We start from the raw sequence: 17986 nt of genomic DNA, 5'->3' as shown, positions 1-17986 counted from the left end.
CGGGTCAGGCCGGGTCTCCGCGTCCCTCGCCTCTCTCGCCTCTCTCGCCTCTCTGTCCCTCTCTCGCCCCACTCTCCGGGCAGCACCGACCCGCAAAGAGGTACAGCCGCCACCGCCGCGTGGGGAGGCGGCCCGAGCCGGGATGCGCGGGGGCAGCCGCAGGAGCTGCTGGTGGCCCTGGGGCCCAGCGCCCCGGCCGTGAGCTGAGCCGGCCCTTGGACCGAGATCGAGCATCGAGAGCTCAGAGCGCTCGGCTTTGCCTTGGCTCCTTTCTTTGTTTCCCGCTCTGCGGCATCATGGGCATCCAGGGCCTGCTCCAGTTTATCAAAGAGGCTGCCGAGCCTTCCCACGTGAAGAAATACAAAGGAATGGCGGTAGCTGTGGACACCTACTGCTGGCTGCACAAGGGCGCCTATGCTTGTGCCGAGAAGCTGGCCCGGGGGGAGCCCACGGATATGTAAGTTTTTCTTATGTTAAGCTCTCGGCCCTTTTGCAAACTAATGTTTTGTCAACTTTGTGTTTCTTGAACTAAAAGCTAAGTTATAGAAGTTTTGCTTCTTGCTGTTGATTCTGAGTTCTGAGTTGAACTCTTTAGTAATGGAAATTTTTGGCGATAAATAAACAGCTTTCCAGCTGTGCAGAATAAAATTTTTAAAAGTATATATTAGGGGGAAACTCTCAATAATTTTTTTTTTTTTTTTTTTTTGTTAGAATACCCAAGACGTATCGGTTAGGGTTTTCTTCCTAGTATGAATTGCTCTCCACTATAATCTAATTTCTCTGATGAAATTCTGTACGTGGAATTCTTTTCATTTCAAATTTAATATTGTTTTCAGACACCTTTTTTGTAAGCGAAGAGACTTCGTAAATACTTCTGTGACAAAGGTTATTATGATATCAAAGAATTTTGAGGGATGTGTTGTGCTCTGAATAAGGTGTAAGATTTTTTGCTGAATATACTACGCTCTTAGTTAAGTAGCTTTTCTAAATCAGGTTTACACAGTTATATTTCTAGGGAGGGAAATGCACAAAAATTTGTGGTTATATTTCAGATTCAACTCCACACCTTAGATCAGGTTTGCATTTCTTGCCCATCTCTGGAAGTGTGGCTTGAACTGTTGTTTTAGATTGGATATAGGTAAGGCTGGAAGGGGCCACAGGATGTCATTTTATGCAGGCTCCCTTAGAGAATATGACTTGGCGTTGTGTCCAGGTGGCTTTCCAGTGTCTCCCGAGAAGGAGGAGACTCGAAAACCTCTCTGGCCAACCTGTTTCCGTGCTTGGTTACTTGCACAGCGAGGAGGTTCTGCTTATATTCTAGTGGAATTCTTGTGGTTTGGTTTCTGCCTGCTGCCTCTTGTCCTGTTGCTTGGCACCACCCAGGGGCCCTTGGATCCATCAAATGTTTGATTGGAGGTAGGACAGACTTGGTGCTTTGCAAATGGATTCAAATATTTGCTGCTGCTTATGTTAAGAACTGTGCAATTTCAATCCAACCATGCCTTGAAGGTAGTGAAGGTTCCTCAGACTCTTGAGGTAGGATACACTTCAGCTGAGGAAAAAATTCACTGTCAGGAGAAGTAGTCATAGGAAACTTTGGCATGGTTGAATTTGAATACATAGGTACTTTATGGCCAAATCTTATTTCCATGCACATATGATCCTAGACTGGCACCTTAACTATAGTATAGAGTCCTTTCATACTTGAACATTCATCTGGATGAAAGTTTATATAGCTACAGTGCTATTTGCTCCTGTCTTTCAAAAATCAGTTATTTTTCTGTAGCTCTAAATCTAGTTTCTTCAGTGCTTGTATCCTTGCATTCTAAATGCTTCTAAATCCCACTCTCCTTCTCCTCCCTTCCTCTGCTGATGGGGTTGCTCTTGCTGTTTTAAACAGTGTCCTTAAAATAAAAAAAAAAGGTGGTTTTTTTTTTTTCCTTTGGGCATTGGATCTGCAATGTGCTTGCTTAGTGTTTACAGCAATTCTTAGATTCTAGTTCTGTGCTGCTGATAAAATGATCTCATACGGATCTGTAGAAATAACAGGTAGGAAGATGAGAGGTCTGAGGGAATAAATAACATCTGGAACACCCAACAAATATTTTTTTCAAGGGATGGGTTTGAAGGCAGTGGCTGGTTGCCTCCTGAGCCGTATACTATCTTCACAGTTTTTAAAGAAGGGAAACTTTTCTGACTTTTGGAATATTTTCAGTGCTGTGCCTGTATTTTTAGTATGGGAAGATACATTTGTATGTCTTGTCCATAGGATATATCTGGAGGGAAGAGTAGATAGTTCTACAATGACAGATTAAATAATCCCATCACTTCCAACTCTACAAAAGTGCATTTAGTCTGCATTTCTGGGGAAAGGCAGACTTGTGCTGGTGTGCTTCCTGTTTCCCTGGCCGTGGTGAATTGACTTGCTGAAAGTAAAAAGACAATCCATGTTTGAACTGGTCAAGTTTTTGTCACTATTGAATCCCAATGTAGCAAAATCAACAGAATTATACTCAAATTCTTACTTCATTTTGTCTGGGAGAGAGGAGCAGTCGGCCCAGTTCTGAATTAGGAAGTGGATTGTTTCTCTTGGTAAAAAAATCAACCAAACTGCATTCAAGTGTTCTTAGTTTTTTGTGATGCTGGGAGAATGTACAGCCTGTTATGATTTTTGAACAATAGTTAGTCCTAAGCTTATAGTTCTCCTTTCCTGCAGCTGGAAAATTGTAATAGACTTGTGATAAACTTTATTGTTAATCTCTTTTTTCTTACTTTTGTTATTGTTGATACAGTTATGTAGTTTTCTGTATGAAACTTGTTCATATGCTCCTCTCATTTGGAATTAAACCAATTTTGGTATTTGATGGATGTACCCTACCCTCTAAGAAGGAAGTGGAAAAGGCACGACGAGAGTAAGTACCAAACTGTATTGATTTGCAAGCAAAGCAGTTTTATCACTACAATAAAAATCAAAAATCCTCCAGCTAGGAAGTAAGTTCTGGTAAACCCCTCTGCAATGTAGTGTGATATTTTTTAATTTACATCTAAAATCAAACAAACTTCTTAGAGGTTTTATTCCAAAAATAGAGATGCGCTTCATAAATGAAAGCCATTTTATAAAGGAAGGAAGTAAGCCTTTGAGCAGTAGTTCCTGTCATATCAGAGGCTGTTGGTTTACCTACACTTGTGATCTCTGGACAAAAATATTTTTTCCCAATATAATTTTATTTCAATATAGTACCCCTGTCCTCATCTTTCTCTACAACTAACAAGATAAAAGTTGTTTCAAATTTGGATTCAGGTCCCTATAAATGGGACTTTTCACTGAAGCTATGAGAATTTTTCAGTAGTGGTTGTTATTTATGAAGTCTCATGAGACACGTGCTTTCTTCAGCGTGAAATGAACAATTTCCGATTTATGAAATTAAGTAAATTAGGTTTTCTGTCCTCTAAATCAATAACTATCTAGTGTCAGATACTCCCAACTCCCACTAAATCTATTTTACTGCAAGCTGAGTGGGTGCATTTCTTCTTTTACACTGCTGATTTCAGTTCCTATTTGTCACTTTTTTCTGAGAAAATATTATCAATTTCAACATTCAAATCTAGTTGTCCTTGTCATTGCAATGGCATAGTTATTCTTTTGTTTTAAACAATTATGCAGTAGCCCAAATTTAGAAGGTGTTATGATTTCCCCCCCTTTCTTACCTGTCTCTCTTAGTCCCTTCTGCTGTTTGTTTTTTAAGTGAACAATAATCTGAGATTGGTGGTATTTTCATTTTCCTTTTAGGAGGCGTCAAGCCAGTCTTCTGAAGGGAAAGCAATTGTTGCAGGAAGGGAGACTGTCAGAGGCTAGAGAATGTTTTGGGCGAAGTATAAATATTACCCATGCTATGGCTCATGAAGTTATTAAAGTAAGTTGTCAACATTATTGATAATGCCAGTTAAAAAACATCTCTGCAATAGGTAACATATTCTACTCTTCATTTTTGTGGCTACATCACTGCATATTATATATAGGAAAGAAAAGTATTCCCATCTGCTCACTCTGTAGTTGACTTGCATGTTATTGGATTGTGTTAGGCACAATTAACAAGCTTGAAGTTTATTATGCCCATTTGTATAAATAATGATGTGTCAAACAAAACACATCTCTTCCTATCGCTATGAACTGAATTTGAACGTGTTTTACTTTTGCAGCACAAAAAACCCTAATTTTTTTGCTTTTTTTTCCCTTGTCTAGTTTCTGAGCATAGACTACAAAAAAAAAAAATTGGCTCATTAAAAATTGTTCTAGTAGTTTTTTGCTATACTTTTGATGCAGTTATGGGGTCTTCATCAAAAATTATTAAGTTTGTTCTAGTACTGTTCTCCTTTGTCCAGAATATAACTTGCATGAGTTCAAAGCTGTCAGCTGTGATCAGATGCAGTGGCAATAGTGTTATAGGAAAAGTTGTTTTTGTAAACCATATATAGACCTAAACTGCTTTTAAAGTGGAGTTTTTGAATATGAAGTATTGGACTGTCACTGGGGGCAGGATGGGTGTGTGATTAAAAAGGTCGTGATTTTGGCTTTTTAATGTAGAGGTTTTTATGCTTTCACATCTCTTAGGGTAATTACTGAAAATTAATGCAAAGTAACTTGTGTGCTTCTTGTTTATGTACAGGCTGCACGGGCCCAGGGAGTTGATTGTATTGTTGCTCCTTATGAAGCTGATGCTCAGCTGGCTTATCTTAATAAGATTGGCATGGTTCAAGCTATAATTACAGAAGACTCTGATCTTTTAGCTTTTGGATGTAAAAAGGTATGGAAGAAAATACTAATAACCTTTACCTCTTGCTGAGATCTGAAAAGCAGGGTTTGAAGTTGCCAAATGTGTTTGATGTATAGATTAACTCTTCTACAGCAAATGTGGGAAACAGAAGAGATGAAAATAGAACTTTGCCTCTCTGTTTCCACCAAGTGCAGTGAACCACCTTATATGGGTGAAAATGATTGGTTTCACTTCCTCTTAATTTTCAGGTGTTTCTGAAAATCGACAAGTTTGGAAATGGACTAGAGATAGATCAAACTCGACTGGGAAACTGCAAGCAGCTTGGAAATGTATTTACAGAAGAGAAATTCCGCTACATGTGTATTCTTTCTGGTTGTGACTACCTCCCTTCAATTCATGGAATTGGGTTAGCTAAAGCATGCAAGTTACTAAAATTAGCCAACAATCCAGATATTATAAAGGTAAACTCAGATTTGCTTTGTGTTTTGTTTTTTGGCAGCCTATATCAGTATATTTGAAATTTAACACTGAACTGAAAATATGAAGCATTCTTGTCTTCCTCCATTTTGAGGAGAATACTAAAAAGTATTTTTAGTATTCTTAAAAAAGATGCTGGCCTAAACTTACTCAAGTGTTGAAGCTGATATATGTTTATAAGAAAAATACCAGAAGTCAACTTAGGTAAAGACTTGTTTTAATCCTTCGAAGGTATATTGTGTTTGAAAGGAAACTTAATTTTTGGTAAGACAAGACTTTGATATTTTTCATACACGGCCCCCTCCCCCCAATTACTGCTTTCTTCTACAGATTTTTTTATTTGAACTGCTCAATGAACTGGAACTTCTTTATCAGTACAGATTTTTCTATGTGGGGGAGGGACAGAGTTTGGGAATCCTATTTCTTGGCATATGTATGGATATGGACATTTCCATATTAAAAACCGTATGGAAGAAAAGTGTGATTTGATGCAAAACAAATTAATTTGGGGTGGGTTTTTTTCTTGTCCAATGTATGAAGTTAAAATAAATCTTGTATTAGGAAATAGAGAGGCTAAGAGGGTGGAAATAACTACTTTTGTATGGGTAATAAGGGAGTGGAGAGGTTAAGAGCTAATAAGAATAGCTCATGGGTCTGTCCTGAAGGCAGGTAGATCTAATCCATAAAATCATTTTAATATGCAGTTAATTAACGTAGTGTGTTATCGTCTTTCTTAAATTACTTGTTGTATTTTGTCTTTTTCTCTCACAGACAAAGCACTATGATTTTTAATTTTAAAATGTTTTTTATCATATAGAGCAGACATCAAAGTAACTGGTTTTGCTTTTGAGGAAGTAAAAGGGGAACTTTGCATTTTTCCCATGCAAATCATTATTTGCTTTAATGTATCTCTGAGGAAAATCCCAGAGCTTATTCTGGTTAGTTTTGCTTTTTTTCCATTTTAAGAGCACCCACATATTGCTTATATGTCCTGATAATATGAATGATTATAAATTGATGTGCATTAGTTTAAGTAAATACACCTTAAGGAGACTGTTTTTCTGATCATATTTTGTATTGATTGTTATATTGAAGGAGGTATAAAAATTGATTTGTTATTTTTGTAATTGTAGACAATTTGAGTAGGAAAAGAATGTATGAAGTTCTAATTTCTTTCCTTCCCCTATTTAAGTTGAATCTGCTTGTTGCAGTAGGAGACTCATTCTACATTTAATTACAAGCAAAGATAATTAATATTTGAAAAGTATTTAACCTTTCACTTAACCTGTTAAAATGACACAGTTGAGTGATTTCTTTTTTTGACAGGTTATCAAGAAAATGGGGCAGTACTTGAAGATGAATATAACGGTACCAGAAGAATACATACAGGGTTTTACACGAGCTAATAATACATTCCTGTATCAGTTAGTTTTTGATCCTGTGCACAGAAAATTAGTTCCTCTGAATGCATATGAAGATGATATTGATCCAGAAACACTAACTTATGCAGGACGGTATCCTTTGTGTTGAAAGGGCAGAATGGGGAAATAAGAATGAGCTGATGTGATATTTTACAATTTTCATTGCATCTGTGATGTACTTGGATTTTTTGTTGCATCCCTGCTTTGACTAAAGTGTCTTTTCTGCAGTCTTAAACTTTTGTGCGGGTTTTCTTATTTTCTCCTTTGCTCTGATTTTAATCATTTTTTTTAAGTGCGGGGGGTAACTAAATGACCTATTATTGGTACAGGCAGAAGTTATTGATCTGGTTGTTTTCTTTAGAAATAAATTGTTTAATGCAGTTTAAATATAAACTGCCTTGTGGCTGTCTTGAATTTTTGCCTGTGTTGTGTGTTATAATCTCTTCCAGTTTAATTCTTGCAGTTTGTGCTCAACTCAATCTCTAATCTTAGCATTTCCTGTTATACCAGATCCCACTTCCTATAGAAAAGGTAGCATTTTGCCACACCTATGCAGTGTAAATTTCAACATGTAAGATTAGGAAAATGAAGGAAGAGAGGGAACTGTAAAGTAGTTACTAGCTTTGTATGTTCAAGCCCCCTGACCTCTGGCATTTGCAGAAATTAGGAAGGAGATAGTTACTGCCTCGTCTGCTGATAATTGAAGGGTTTAGTAGTGACTTGCATGATTTGCCAAAGGCTGCAGATCTATTACAATTGCTGTTACATCAGATTGAGCCAGGAGTAGTAGTATTAATTCTTCAGGTTAATATTCTAGCCATGCTTTTTAGCCAAAAAATGGGAAAGCGGCTGTTCTAACTTTCATGGTGCAGTTGTTGAAATATAATGTAACATTCAGATATTTTCCTTTACTATGATGGGAGCAGACATGTTGGTGATGATGCTGCTTTTCAAATTGCTATTGGCAATGTTGATATCAATACAATGGAACAAATTGATAATTATAACCCTGACACAGCACAGGTAACGTCTTTATTGTGAAGTTAGATATTAAGAACTTGATGTGGGTCTGAATGTTAGGGGGAAAATGTGATTGAGTGTTGTCGACAAATGAATTGTCAGTGAAAGCTATTGTGGTATTATAGAAACTGTGTGTTCTCACACACATAATTCTCTTTTTTTTTTAAGGTAAAATTTTATTTTTCATGGCATTTAATATCTGTTTTATTTTCAGACTTATTTGCTAAATCCTTAAATTTACTTACAGAAGTAACTGGTTTAAAGAGAAAATTCACAAAGAGTCTTGGATTTCTTCCAAGAATAATCTTCAATTGTTTCCTGAATAGAAATAAATTTTAAACTTTAAATTTAGTCTGAGATGAGCAGTTAGTCACTTGAGAAGACATCATGGGAGAACAACAAAAACTATGAAAAGCATGAGAATTGTGGGAACAAAAAAAATTGGTTTTTGTGGACTATGTCACTAGATGTACAAATGTCAACATTTCCTTCCTTGTATGCTGAGTCAAGAAATCAAATATAGAAGGCAAAATTATAAACCTGTGTCTTGGTTTTCAATTGTTTTTTGTAGCCTGTGCAGCAGAGAAGTCGTGGTTGGAATGACCGACGTGATAATCATGTCAATAGCATTTGGAGCAGAGAGTACAAGTTTGGCCCCACTGAAGATCCTGCTCCTCCTAAAATACACTTCCCAGAGAAACCATTAACCAAAGGCATGGAGAAAATAATTAGTGTTAAAGGACTAAAGCTTGCAGGCAAAGAGCTCTTGTCAAAAAGGCCAAGGAGTGGTATGTTTCTATTAAATAAGTGTATGAACAGCAGTAGAAGGCTGTGGGAAAAGACTTTATCTTGTACTTTATGGTATGAGGCTTTAGAGGCTTAACTCTTGAATGTTATTGTCTGTATTCTGTTTTTAACAAGCTACAAGACTAACAGGCCATAATATTAAAAGCCTATGTGATGATTAAGGGTGACAGCAAACTTTCAACAGGACTTGATCTTAATCTTTGGTTTGCTATAAAACTCTGGTGGTATCAAATTCAGGTTATATTTAATACAAGCTGTATTTTGATATAGTTTTGGTTTTAATTTCTATCTTGAAATGGCTTGTGAAGAAGTTAAAACAGCTTGTTTTCCTAGCATTAATATTAGGCCAGACTGAAAACCAAGAATGTTTTCTGTACTCAGACTATGCTCTTTATGCCAAATTTTTTGCTTTCTCTAGTGCATCTGTGTTATCTCATCTTCTATGCCACCTGAGTTAGATGTGCTCAGATAAACTGTGGGCTTGTAATAGAAGAAGCACTTTTTATTCCTATTGTGCTTTGTTGTTTTCCACTGCTTCCTTTGCTTTCTGATTATACTGCTGGAGTTTTCTTTTTTTCCTTTGGTACTCCTGGTATCTTCTATTCTCTCGCTTATCAAAGTCTGTAGTTAGTTAAACAACCTGCCTCTAAATCAAATGTAGTTGCATTGTAGTTGTTCTGCCTTCACTCCATCTATCTTTTCACTGAGTTATTTTTAAGGCAATGTACTAGAAAACAATGGCATTAAAGACAACTAAACTCTATTTCCTTACCAGACCTTACTAATATTTTTAAGCCTGTGAGAGTAAATATGCAATGTTTTGTTATCTCATAACTGGTTAATTGTAGAATGTACTTTTACAGTGATGCTTAAATTGTCTTTAGATTCAGAAGAAGTCTCAGATGGAGATCTGTTGAAGCAATATTCATTTTCAAAAACAAAAAGAATCAAGAAGGAGGATGATAATGATGGTCAAGCACAAAAGAATGTGTCAGCAATACAAACCCTTGATTCTCCAGCAGTTTCCATCACTCAAGAAAACACTAACTCCCTACCCAGAGTTAGAAATAATTTTGCTTCATTTTTACAAAAGAAAAACAAGGAGAAGGATGCTGTAATTGTTCCAGGAACAAGAAGCAGGTATGCTTATGTCACATATTTTCATAAGTAGCAAAATACTGTTTGCTAAATGGCCCGAATACTGAAAATAGGAAAAATGCTACCTCAAACTTTATATGCAACTGTATTGCATCTCAGCCAAGATGGTGGATTCTTTGTGCTAGGCATGCTGTCTTTTGGAGGACAGATAATGTTGATTTTTGTACTGCTGAAGTGAAGACTGAGACTTGAATGGTTTGGTTTGGAGTGGACCTTAAAATCATCTCATTCCAAACCCCCTGACGTTGTCAGGACACCTTTTTCTAGACCAAGCTGCTCAGAGATCCATCCAAACTGATCTTGAGCACTTCCAGGGATAGGCATCTGCAGCTTCTCTGGGCAACCTGTTCCAGTGCACCACCACACTCACATTCACCACCACCACACTTCACAAGGTGAAGAATTTCTTCCTAGTATCTGATTTCAGCCTCCTTCAACTTAAAATCATTCCCTCTTGTCCTGTCACTATATGCCCTTGTGAAAGGTCCCTCTCCTGCTCTCCTTTAGGCTCCCCTGTAGGTACTGCAAGGTGTTATAAAGGTCTTCTGGAACCTTTTCTTCTCTAGGCTGAACAGAAAAGCTTTATCAGCTTTTCTTTATAGGAGAGGTGCTCTGCCTCTGTGATCAATTTGGTGTCTCTCAAGAAAATATGTAATATCTTTAGGTATCAAAATTAATTAGGAATTGGCTGGGGTTTTTTCCCAGGTAAAAGACATGTGATATATCTCAAAAAAACAAGGATATCTACTTGTGGCAAATATATAAGCAGTCAATGAATTCATGGACTTAAGTTGATGGGGCTTTTGGTTTATTGCAGTAAAGCTAAACCTGGTCACTCAATGACAAATATCTATTCTTATCCCATCCCATTCAGCTGACACTGCTGATCTCTGCAGCATCACTTTGAGAACAGGAACTTTGTTAGGTTTGGGGTTTTTTTTCATTTAGTCCCATTTGGTCACATCTACTTGAATTTGTTTTATAAAACATTATCACAATTAGGTCTATTATTGTGTAATTTTTATCTTAATAATATGAATATTGTTGAGCAGTGCAATTTTGCAGAGCAGTCTTAATGCCTTTGTTTTAAAGCACACCTTTCTGAGCTGAAAGTTTTGGAAAGCTTTTTTATTGCATGAAAAGTTAAGAGTTGTCACTGCTGATGGGTTCTTCCCTAAATCTGTGCTCAGTATTCTGAGGAACTGCTGCTATAGCATAGAAAAAAAGTAGTAAGGTTCTATTTTCTTTGATAAGTGGTGCTGTAGTATTTCACTCCTAGCTTTATCATCTTTAATTAATATATTCTGAAATTTTGTAGGCTTTCTGGATGTTTTTTTGTTGGTACTTTTTTGCTAAATGTCTCTCTGAGGGACTTCTCCTGTTGCCAAAATAATTTGTCTGCAAGTATACCTTGAAAATAAAATTGATGGATAAAAACAATGATGCAAATGAGTATGTCATCATCAATAACTTTCTTCCCCCTTGCTTTCACCTTTTTTTTTCTTCCCCCTTTCTTAGGTTTTTCTGCAATGATGCAGATATGTTTGACAGTAGAGCAAAGAAGGAAGCCAGTGATCTAACTCAGGATGCTGAGCAGGACTGCCAGAAACAGGAAACAAAACATGTAGCTGAAGATATTTCTAGGTTTTCAGAAACTGAAAAATCATCACGGACTATCTTTACACCTCCTGGAGAAATGCAGAAAAGTTGTTCCCAGGGGTTTAGCAGCCTCAAAAGTAACTCAGGAAATCTTGGTCTACCTCACACTGTATTTTCACAGCAGTTTCACCAACAGAGAAACAACTGCATTGTATCCCAGGAAGATCAGATTAATGTGGCAGTGTGTGATGAATCGGAGGAAGAGTCCTCCCCCTTAATAGAACTGGAACAGTCATCACAGTCTCATGGGTCTTCTGGGCCATCAGAATGCAGTTGGGAGTCTTCAGAAATCCTGCAAGTGTCCAACAACAGCTTAGGTGCAGAGGTAGGAAAATTAGACATTGTTTCAGTATTTGTTTTCACTTTAAATTATAAAAGAAATTATTTAATCAAGTCTCCTTTACAGAATGGTGCCCTAGAGATGATGTAGCTTGTGCTAACAAAACTTATCTCTACATAGAATCACAGGATGATCATATTCTTTCAATGCTTAACATAATTGTACAGAATGGATTGACATACTAGCTTAAATAAAATGTGTTCTGTGGTTTTAGTTTTGAGTTTTCTGCTGCTATCACTGCAGTGTCTCATAAACACACCTGGTAGGCAGCCTTTTGTTCTCTGCTTTCAGTCCCTGAAGTGCTTTCAGAAGCATATGCATGCCTTTGTAGTGTTGCTTGCTAAAAGCCATGTTTTTGTATGAGTTCTTAGAACTGCTGAAAATGTTGTAGCCCAAAGTATATACATGTAGCTATGAAAGCATATATTGTGTTTACAAAAAGACAACCTGTTTTAAAACCAGATCTATTTTCTCTTGAAGGAATCTGATTCTAGTTCAAAACTGAATGATGATCAATGTTCTCTGTCTATGTCATTTTCTGCTGTTCAAACTAACAAAAAAAATACAATCATAAAGACCAAGGTAAGAACTCTTTTAATTTTATGAGCTTTACTAAACCCTGAAAATCAGTTTTTACTAGTTCATTTTAGAACTTGTAATGAAAGATTTAAGCAATGTAAATGTTGGCAAGGCAGTGCTTTAGTCTTGTTCATCTACCCTGGAGCTGGGGTGAAATATAACCACCTATAATTGATAACAGAGTTGCAACTTGTTTGGGGATTTTAAACACTTCAGTGTAAAGTAAGCCAGGGTAAGGCAAGAAAATCCATTACAGGTTCTGTGATATAAATTGCAGTAATGTTCAAAGTCCAGATATAGTCTCAAGATGCAACTGTAATTTGACTTCTCTGTGTTTGCTTGTATGTATGAGAATAAACTTATGTTCCTTGTTTGTGGAACATTTCTAAGAGCTTCATATTTTTCTCTAGTTGATAACTTCTGAGACTTTAACAGCTCTGACTCCTTAGGCGTTGTCATTAGAATTGACCAAAAGATGTAAGAGGCAGATGTTTTCCATGTATGCCCCCTAGTAAGTTTTTGTGTAGACAGGCTGAAAATCAAAAGCTTCTCTCTGCCAGACAAAAATATTGTGTATTTTGTAAAATAGTGACATCTTGTGGTTATTGTTAGGAACTTAATTGTTCAGGAACAAGTTACATTTGTATTTTGGAACACTTACATTTTTCCTGCTTTTTTTCAACAAGACTGAGCAAGGAAATCATCCTGGCATTCAGAATTTTTATTGCTTTGGTTTTTAAGGCTGTGTTTAATATGTTTTACATTATTTTGCTCACCTTAGAAGGTATATTGGGAGAGTGAATATATTAAATATTGGGGGATCACATTATGGAAGTACTGATGTAGTATAAGCATCACATAAAAGCAGAATTTCAGCATGCTTGGAGCCCTTCAGAAAATGAAAGCTGCTGAAAATTTGTGAGGACAATAGGGTTAGTTTAAAGCAAGTAGCTGGTAGGAGGATTTCCATCACTTATTGCCATGGCCTTGAGTTCTCTCTTCTTCTGTTATGTACTGGGAATAATAATTATAAAGAATTACATCAGAAAACTGCTTGGCCAAAAAGTAATCTGACAGCAACAACCAAAAGATCAGTGATGTGGTAACTTGGGCCCACCTAGGCTCTGGGGCTCCTGTGAGTTGTCACACCAGTGAGACCATGGGAGAGCAAAGGCAGAGATAAGGAGCACCACTCTTGGCTCAGTTTTCTCTGAAAATGTATTAAAATTTTGTTAGGATGTTCATTAGGATCCTGCAAGTGTAAAAAAAGGGAAGTGTGTGCTGGTGTTAAATACAGCAGAAAATACTAAAGGGAAAAATGAATTCCGGATTTAGGGAAGAAGCAGTTAATCACATAATGCATAATTTCTTCTGATTTTTGTAAGCTCAATATCAGCTATGTAGATTTACTTAGAGGAATTTAATAACTGGGGGAGGCAATCTGAAAAGTTTGTCAGCTCTTATACTGGTTCCAGTCCAAAACAGGCAGTGCTACCTACTCAATTCTAATATCAAAATTAGTAGAAGCTTTTTACTAAAACATGTCTGTGATACAGAGCTCCCTAAGACCTCAAGTTTTTTCCTATGATACTATTTCAGCTGTGCTTTTTACTGCTAACTATTTTCCACAATTACTGTGAGCTCAGCAAAGAGTCTAATACTGATAATACAAAAGAGCATTCTGCTCTGGCTTTAAATTTCTTAGCCTACTTTTGGGATAGCTAAATAATTTCTAACTCAGATGTAATTCAGAACTATAGGGATACGTAGGATTTAGGTGCTTTATTTTATTCTTCCTAGTATTCTTGTTCCAATTTTTAGCTCACATTCTAGGCACTTTTTTTCACTCCTTGGAATACCAAGGTCTGCTTAATATATTTAGGTAGAAACAGTGCAATTTCAATAATAGAATCATAGAATCATTAAGGTTGGAAAAGACCTTTGCAGTCAGGTCTAGGTGTCAATCCAGCACTACCATGTTCACCATTGAACTGTATCCTGAAGTGCCATATCCACACAATTTTTGAACACTTCCAAGAATTGTGATCCTGCCAGTTCTCTGGGCAGCCTGTTCCAATGCTTTACAACCCTTTGCAGGAATAAATTTTTCTTAATATCCAATCTAAACCTCCCCTTGGTGCAACTTGAGGCCATTTCCTCATGTCCTATTAGTTGCCTGGAAGAAGAGGCCACCCCCCACCTGGCCACACCTTCCCTTCAGGCAGTTGTAGAAAGTGATGAGGTTGCCCCTGAGCCTCCTTTTCTCCAGGCTAAACATTCCCATCTCGCTCAGCTGCTCTTCATCAGACTTGTGCTCCAGATCTTTCACGAGCTCTATTGCTTGTCTCTGGACTCATTCCAGTGCCTCAATGTCTTTCTTGTGGATAGAGATCAAAACTGAGCACAGTATTTGAGATGCAAAAAAAGAGAAAAATGTAACAAATGTGTGTGGTGGGGGGATGGCAAAATGCCATGATGTTTCAGAAGGAACTAAGCTATGAATTCTCTTTGAAGAAAAGGCTGCTGAGATGTTCCAATTTAAGTCTGGTTGTATTTGAGAGAGAGATTCTGGCCAAGCACAGCTTTTCTGAGCTTCTGGTATAGAAATTGGATAAGAAAGTCCAGGTAGAGGTTTAATGATCCTTGGGGTCGTCATACTGTTAACTGTGCTCTTGCTTATGGCTCCATCTTCATGAAATCTGAGTGAGACTCACAGGGAGCAATATCAGAGAGCTGATGCTCTTAAAATTCTGAAAGATGGCATCACATGAGAGCACAACAAATAGTCTTCAAACAGATGAAAAAGTAACTATTCAGTAGGTTTTAAAAACTGAATTCAAAATAAATTAGTATTTGCAACCTTTATATAAAGGCTTATAGAAGTGGGTTTGCCAGTTCTTACAGCTGCAGTATGTCATGTGTTTGAGATACCATTTTTTAGATTATAGACTATCTAAATATACATTGTTGTGGCATTTCAGATTGCATTATCTCAACACAATGTAAAACACTTTATTTTTTTGATTATAAGCTTTGCAGCATGATATCTGTTGCTTGCAGGTTGTCATTTTAACCATGTGCACTGCAATATCAAAATCCCACAGGTTCCTGGATTACGTAAATCCAGTAATATAAAGTCACATATGGTAACAAAGCTCAAGCCATTGATACCAGCTAAAGTAAGTGGACTAAGCAGGAAACTGTCACCTGTGCAGAAGAAAAAGGACTGTGATACTGAAAATAAGCTGGGGCTGCAATCCACTCTTGGAGAACTCTGGAAAAGCTTCCAATTTAAAAGGTGAGTTGCTTTAATCCTTTATTTAGTAAACTGCATGCTTTTTTCTCAAAGAAACAATTTTCAAAGCAGACTCTATACATGTTCTCCATGCAATTCAGTAAGGAAAACATTGCAAGATTAGATATTTTCTACTTAGGATTTATAACTTTCTAAGCTTGATGTAAACATGAAGCGTGGTTTTTCCTAAATATATTTTTATAATTAGTTTTTTCTTTCTAAGCAGGAAAAACTCTAGCTGAAATTTAATTAATTTTATTGATAATTACATTTAGTTTACCATAATTGATATGAAAATCATTGCCATTGTTTGGCATCAAACACCAAAAATCATTTATTGACCTAAATGCAAAAGCTGCATTCAAGTTGCTAAATTTAATTGAGTACAATACGGCTTCTGTTTAACTCCATGTCACTCACATTTGGAGATGGCTGATTGTCAGAACTATTCTGCTTTCAAGATGACAGTGAACTGATGGAATATTTCTGTTAGCAAGGGTATCTGGTTACAAGAGGCATTCTTGCACGTTATAAAATTCTGTTGCTTTCCCTTGTGGAGATGACTTTTCTAACTTGAAGTTTCTGCAAATAACCTCAGGGTTTGAATTTTAAGGGCAACTATTATTTTTAAAAAGTACAACAGAATCTGAAGTGTAGTTATTCTGACTTGCACTATCTCCATGGGCTCAGATTAAAAACTTCTGGTGGCAAATTGTTCCCAGCTTTAAGTAGCAATCTCAACTTTGAATAAATAAGATTTATTTAAATGAAATTATTTTCACTAACTTGAAACCAAATGTGAGTAGGACAGATGTATTCTTTGCACTGAGTAGTAAATGTTGATATTGGTGAGCATGTGTTAATTCAGATGAATGTATTTTAGTAAGTTTGGGCCTTAGGGTAGGTTATTGTAAACATATAACTGTTTTCTGTTTAAAAAGTATGACTTAAGGTGTTTACACTTTTAGAAATCTTACTTTTTATCTTCCTTATGCGGTGTAAAAACAATCAACAGTTTCAAGGAGGAAATGAAACTGTTTTTGTATTAATTGCTTGGCCTCTGTTTGGGAATGTCTGACCAGGGTTGCTCGCAAGGAGAAAATTCATAAATTTGGATTTATCAGAATACAGGCAGATAGACCAGAGTGAGCCTAGGTGGCACTCTCTGCTGATGGTTGCAAGACTTGGCTCCCACCATACACAATTTATCCATCCACTTTTGGTTGGTTTGGTTTGATTGGTTGGTTTGTAACCTCTGGCTGTTTATACTGGGGATATATATTTTTCTATTACTTCTATGTAAGCAATAATTTCTTAGCTTTTAGGGGATTTTTTTTTCTCAAATTATTTCACAAATTGGGCTTTTTACTGCTAGAACTTGCTTAGCTCTTTTTTTTTTTCAGTTTTTAAGATGTTTCTAAATTAGCCTTATGTTTTAACAATTTTTACCTTCTGGCAAATACATCCTGTGGGACACTAACCTGTTCTGCCTCAATGTCAAGGCTCACAGGATATATATATATAAAACTACACTTATTCAGAAGACCTAAATGTTAAGGAAGCAGGTACAACCCCAAGCAGGATGGGATACATACAGTCTTGCATAAGTAAAGCTAACAGCTATCATTCTGTCACTTTCAGTGAAGTTGTTCAGTTGTAAAAACTTTGCATCAGAAATTTTTGTTTTTTACTTATTCATAGGTGTAGTGGGTAGTTAGGTGATGGGTCTTGCTTTGTTTTAACCTGTATATTCTTACAGGCCTGTGGTTAGAAACACAAAATATCATTCTTCAATTTTGTTTTGTCTTTGGTTTTTTTGTGCAGAGAGTATGAAAAACTTCCTTCTTGTAGAAAGTCAGATCCTTTGTCTCCAATCAAAGATAATATACAGCTCACTCCAGAAACAGAAGAAGAAGTCTTTAATCGTCTGGAACATAGTCATGTTCAAAGAGCTATATTCCAATGAACTGCATGCTGTTCATGATGGGATGAATTTTTAATCATTGTCAAAATTTACCTTTTGGATATTTCATCAATATATAGAAGATGCTTTGAAAACCAGCAATGTACTTTAGTCTGACTAGTGATTTATCATCTCTTTTATAAAAGCATGAATTCAAAGGTACAGTTCTATACTGACTGGAATAAAATAATTCAGATTCCTCTGTTCTTTTATTCACAGTCCCCATGATAAATTTTTCTCCAAACACTTAGTTGCCCCTGGGCATTTGCATGTCTCATGTACAATCCAAGTTTCCACAAGAGCAGCAGAACAAGTTTGTGTCTTAATTTGTAATAATTAATATCTTTTGCCTCTTTCTTTTTTCCTCTTGAGGCCAATCTGGCTTCACTACAGATTTAAAGCTGCTGTTAAGTGTGCATGACAGCCTGCAGTATACTTCCAGCAGTCTGATAATTATTTCTTTTCCTGGTAAGGTAAGATCTGCTCTCTTGA

At 36.6% G+C, this 17986-nt stretch overlaps 1 protein-coding gene across 1 annotated transcript; it reads left to right on the top strand.

Moving 5' to 3' along the window:
* The first annotated feature begins 278 nt into the window (after nt 1–278).
* Nucleotides 279–17590, top strand: EXO1 (exonuclease 1). The gene is made up of 13 exons (XM_063153465.1): nt 279–457; nt 2793–2912; nt 3791–3914; nt 4668–4805; nt 5024–5236; nt 6579–6766; nt 7600–7696; nt 8265–8481; nt 9385–9640; nt 11177–11642; nt 12138–12239; nt 15341–15534; nt 17356–17590. The coding sequence occupies exons 1-13, from the start codon at nt 297–299 to the stop codon at nt 17495–17497; spliced, it is 2418 nt and encodes an 805-aa protein (XP_063009535.1). The 5' UTR covers nt 279–296; the 3' UTR covers nt 17498–17590.
* The last annotated feature ends 396 nt before the right edge of the window (nt 17591–17986 follow it).

The sequence above is a fragment of the Melospiza melodia genome, chromosome 3 (genome assembly GCF_035770615.1).
Source record: "Melospiza melodia melodia isolate bMelMel2 chromosome 3, bMelMel2.pri, whole genome shotgun sequence".
Taxonomy (NCBI): Eukaryota; Metazoa; Chordata; class Aves; order Passeriformes; family Passerellidae; genus Melospiza; species Melospiza melodia.
The sequence above is the reverse complement of the archived record's forward strand: the minus strand, read 5'-3'. Positions and strand labels throughout refer to the sequence as shown.

Coding starts and splice junctions, on each gene's coding strand:
- EXO1 (XM_063153465.1), top strand. CDS start 297: ATGGGCATCCAGGGCCTGCTCCAGTTTATCAAAGAGGCTGCCGAGCCT. Junction 4,806..5,023: donor TAGCTTTTGGATGTAAAAAG/GTATGGAAGAAA, acceptor CTTAATTTTCAG/GTGTTTCTGAAAATCGACAA. Junction 6,767..7,599: donor ACACTAACTTATGCAGGACG/GTATCCTTTGTG, acceptor TGATGGGAGCAG/ACATGTTGGTGATGATGCTG.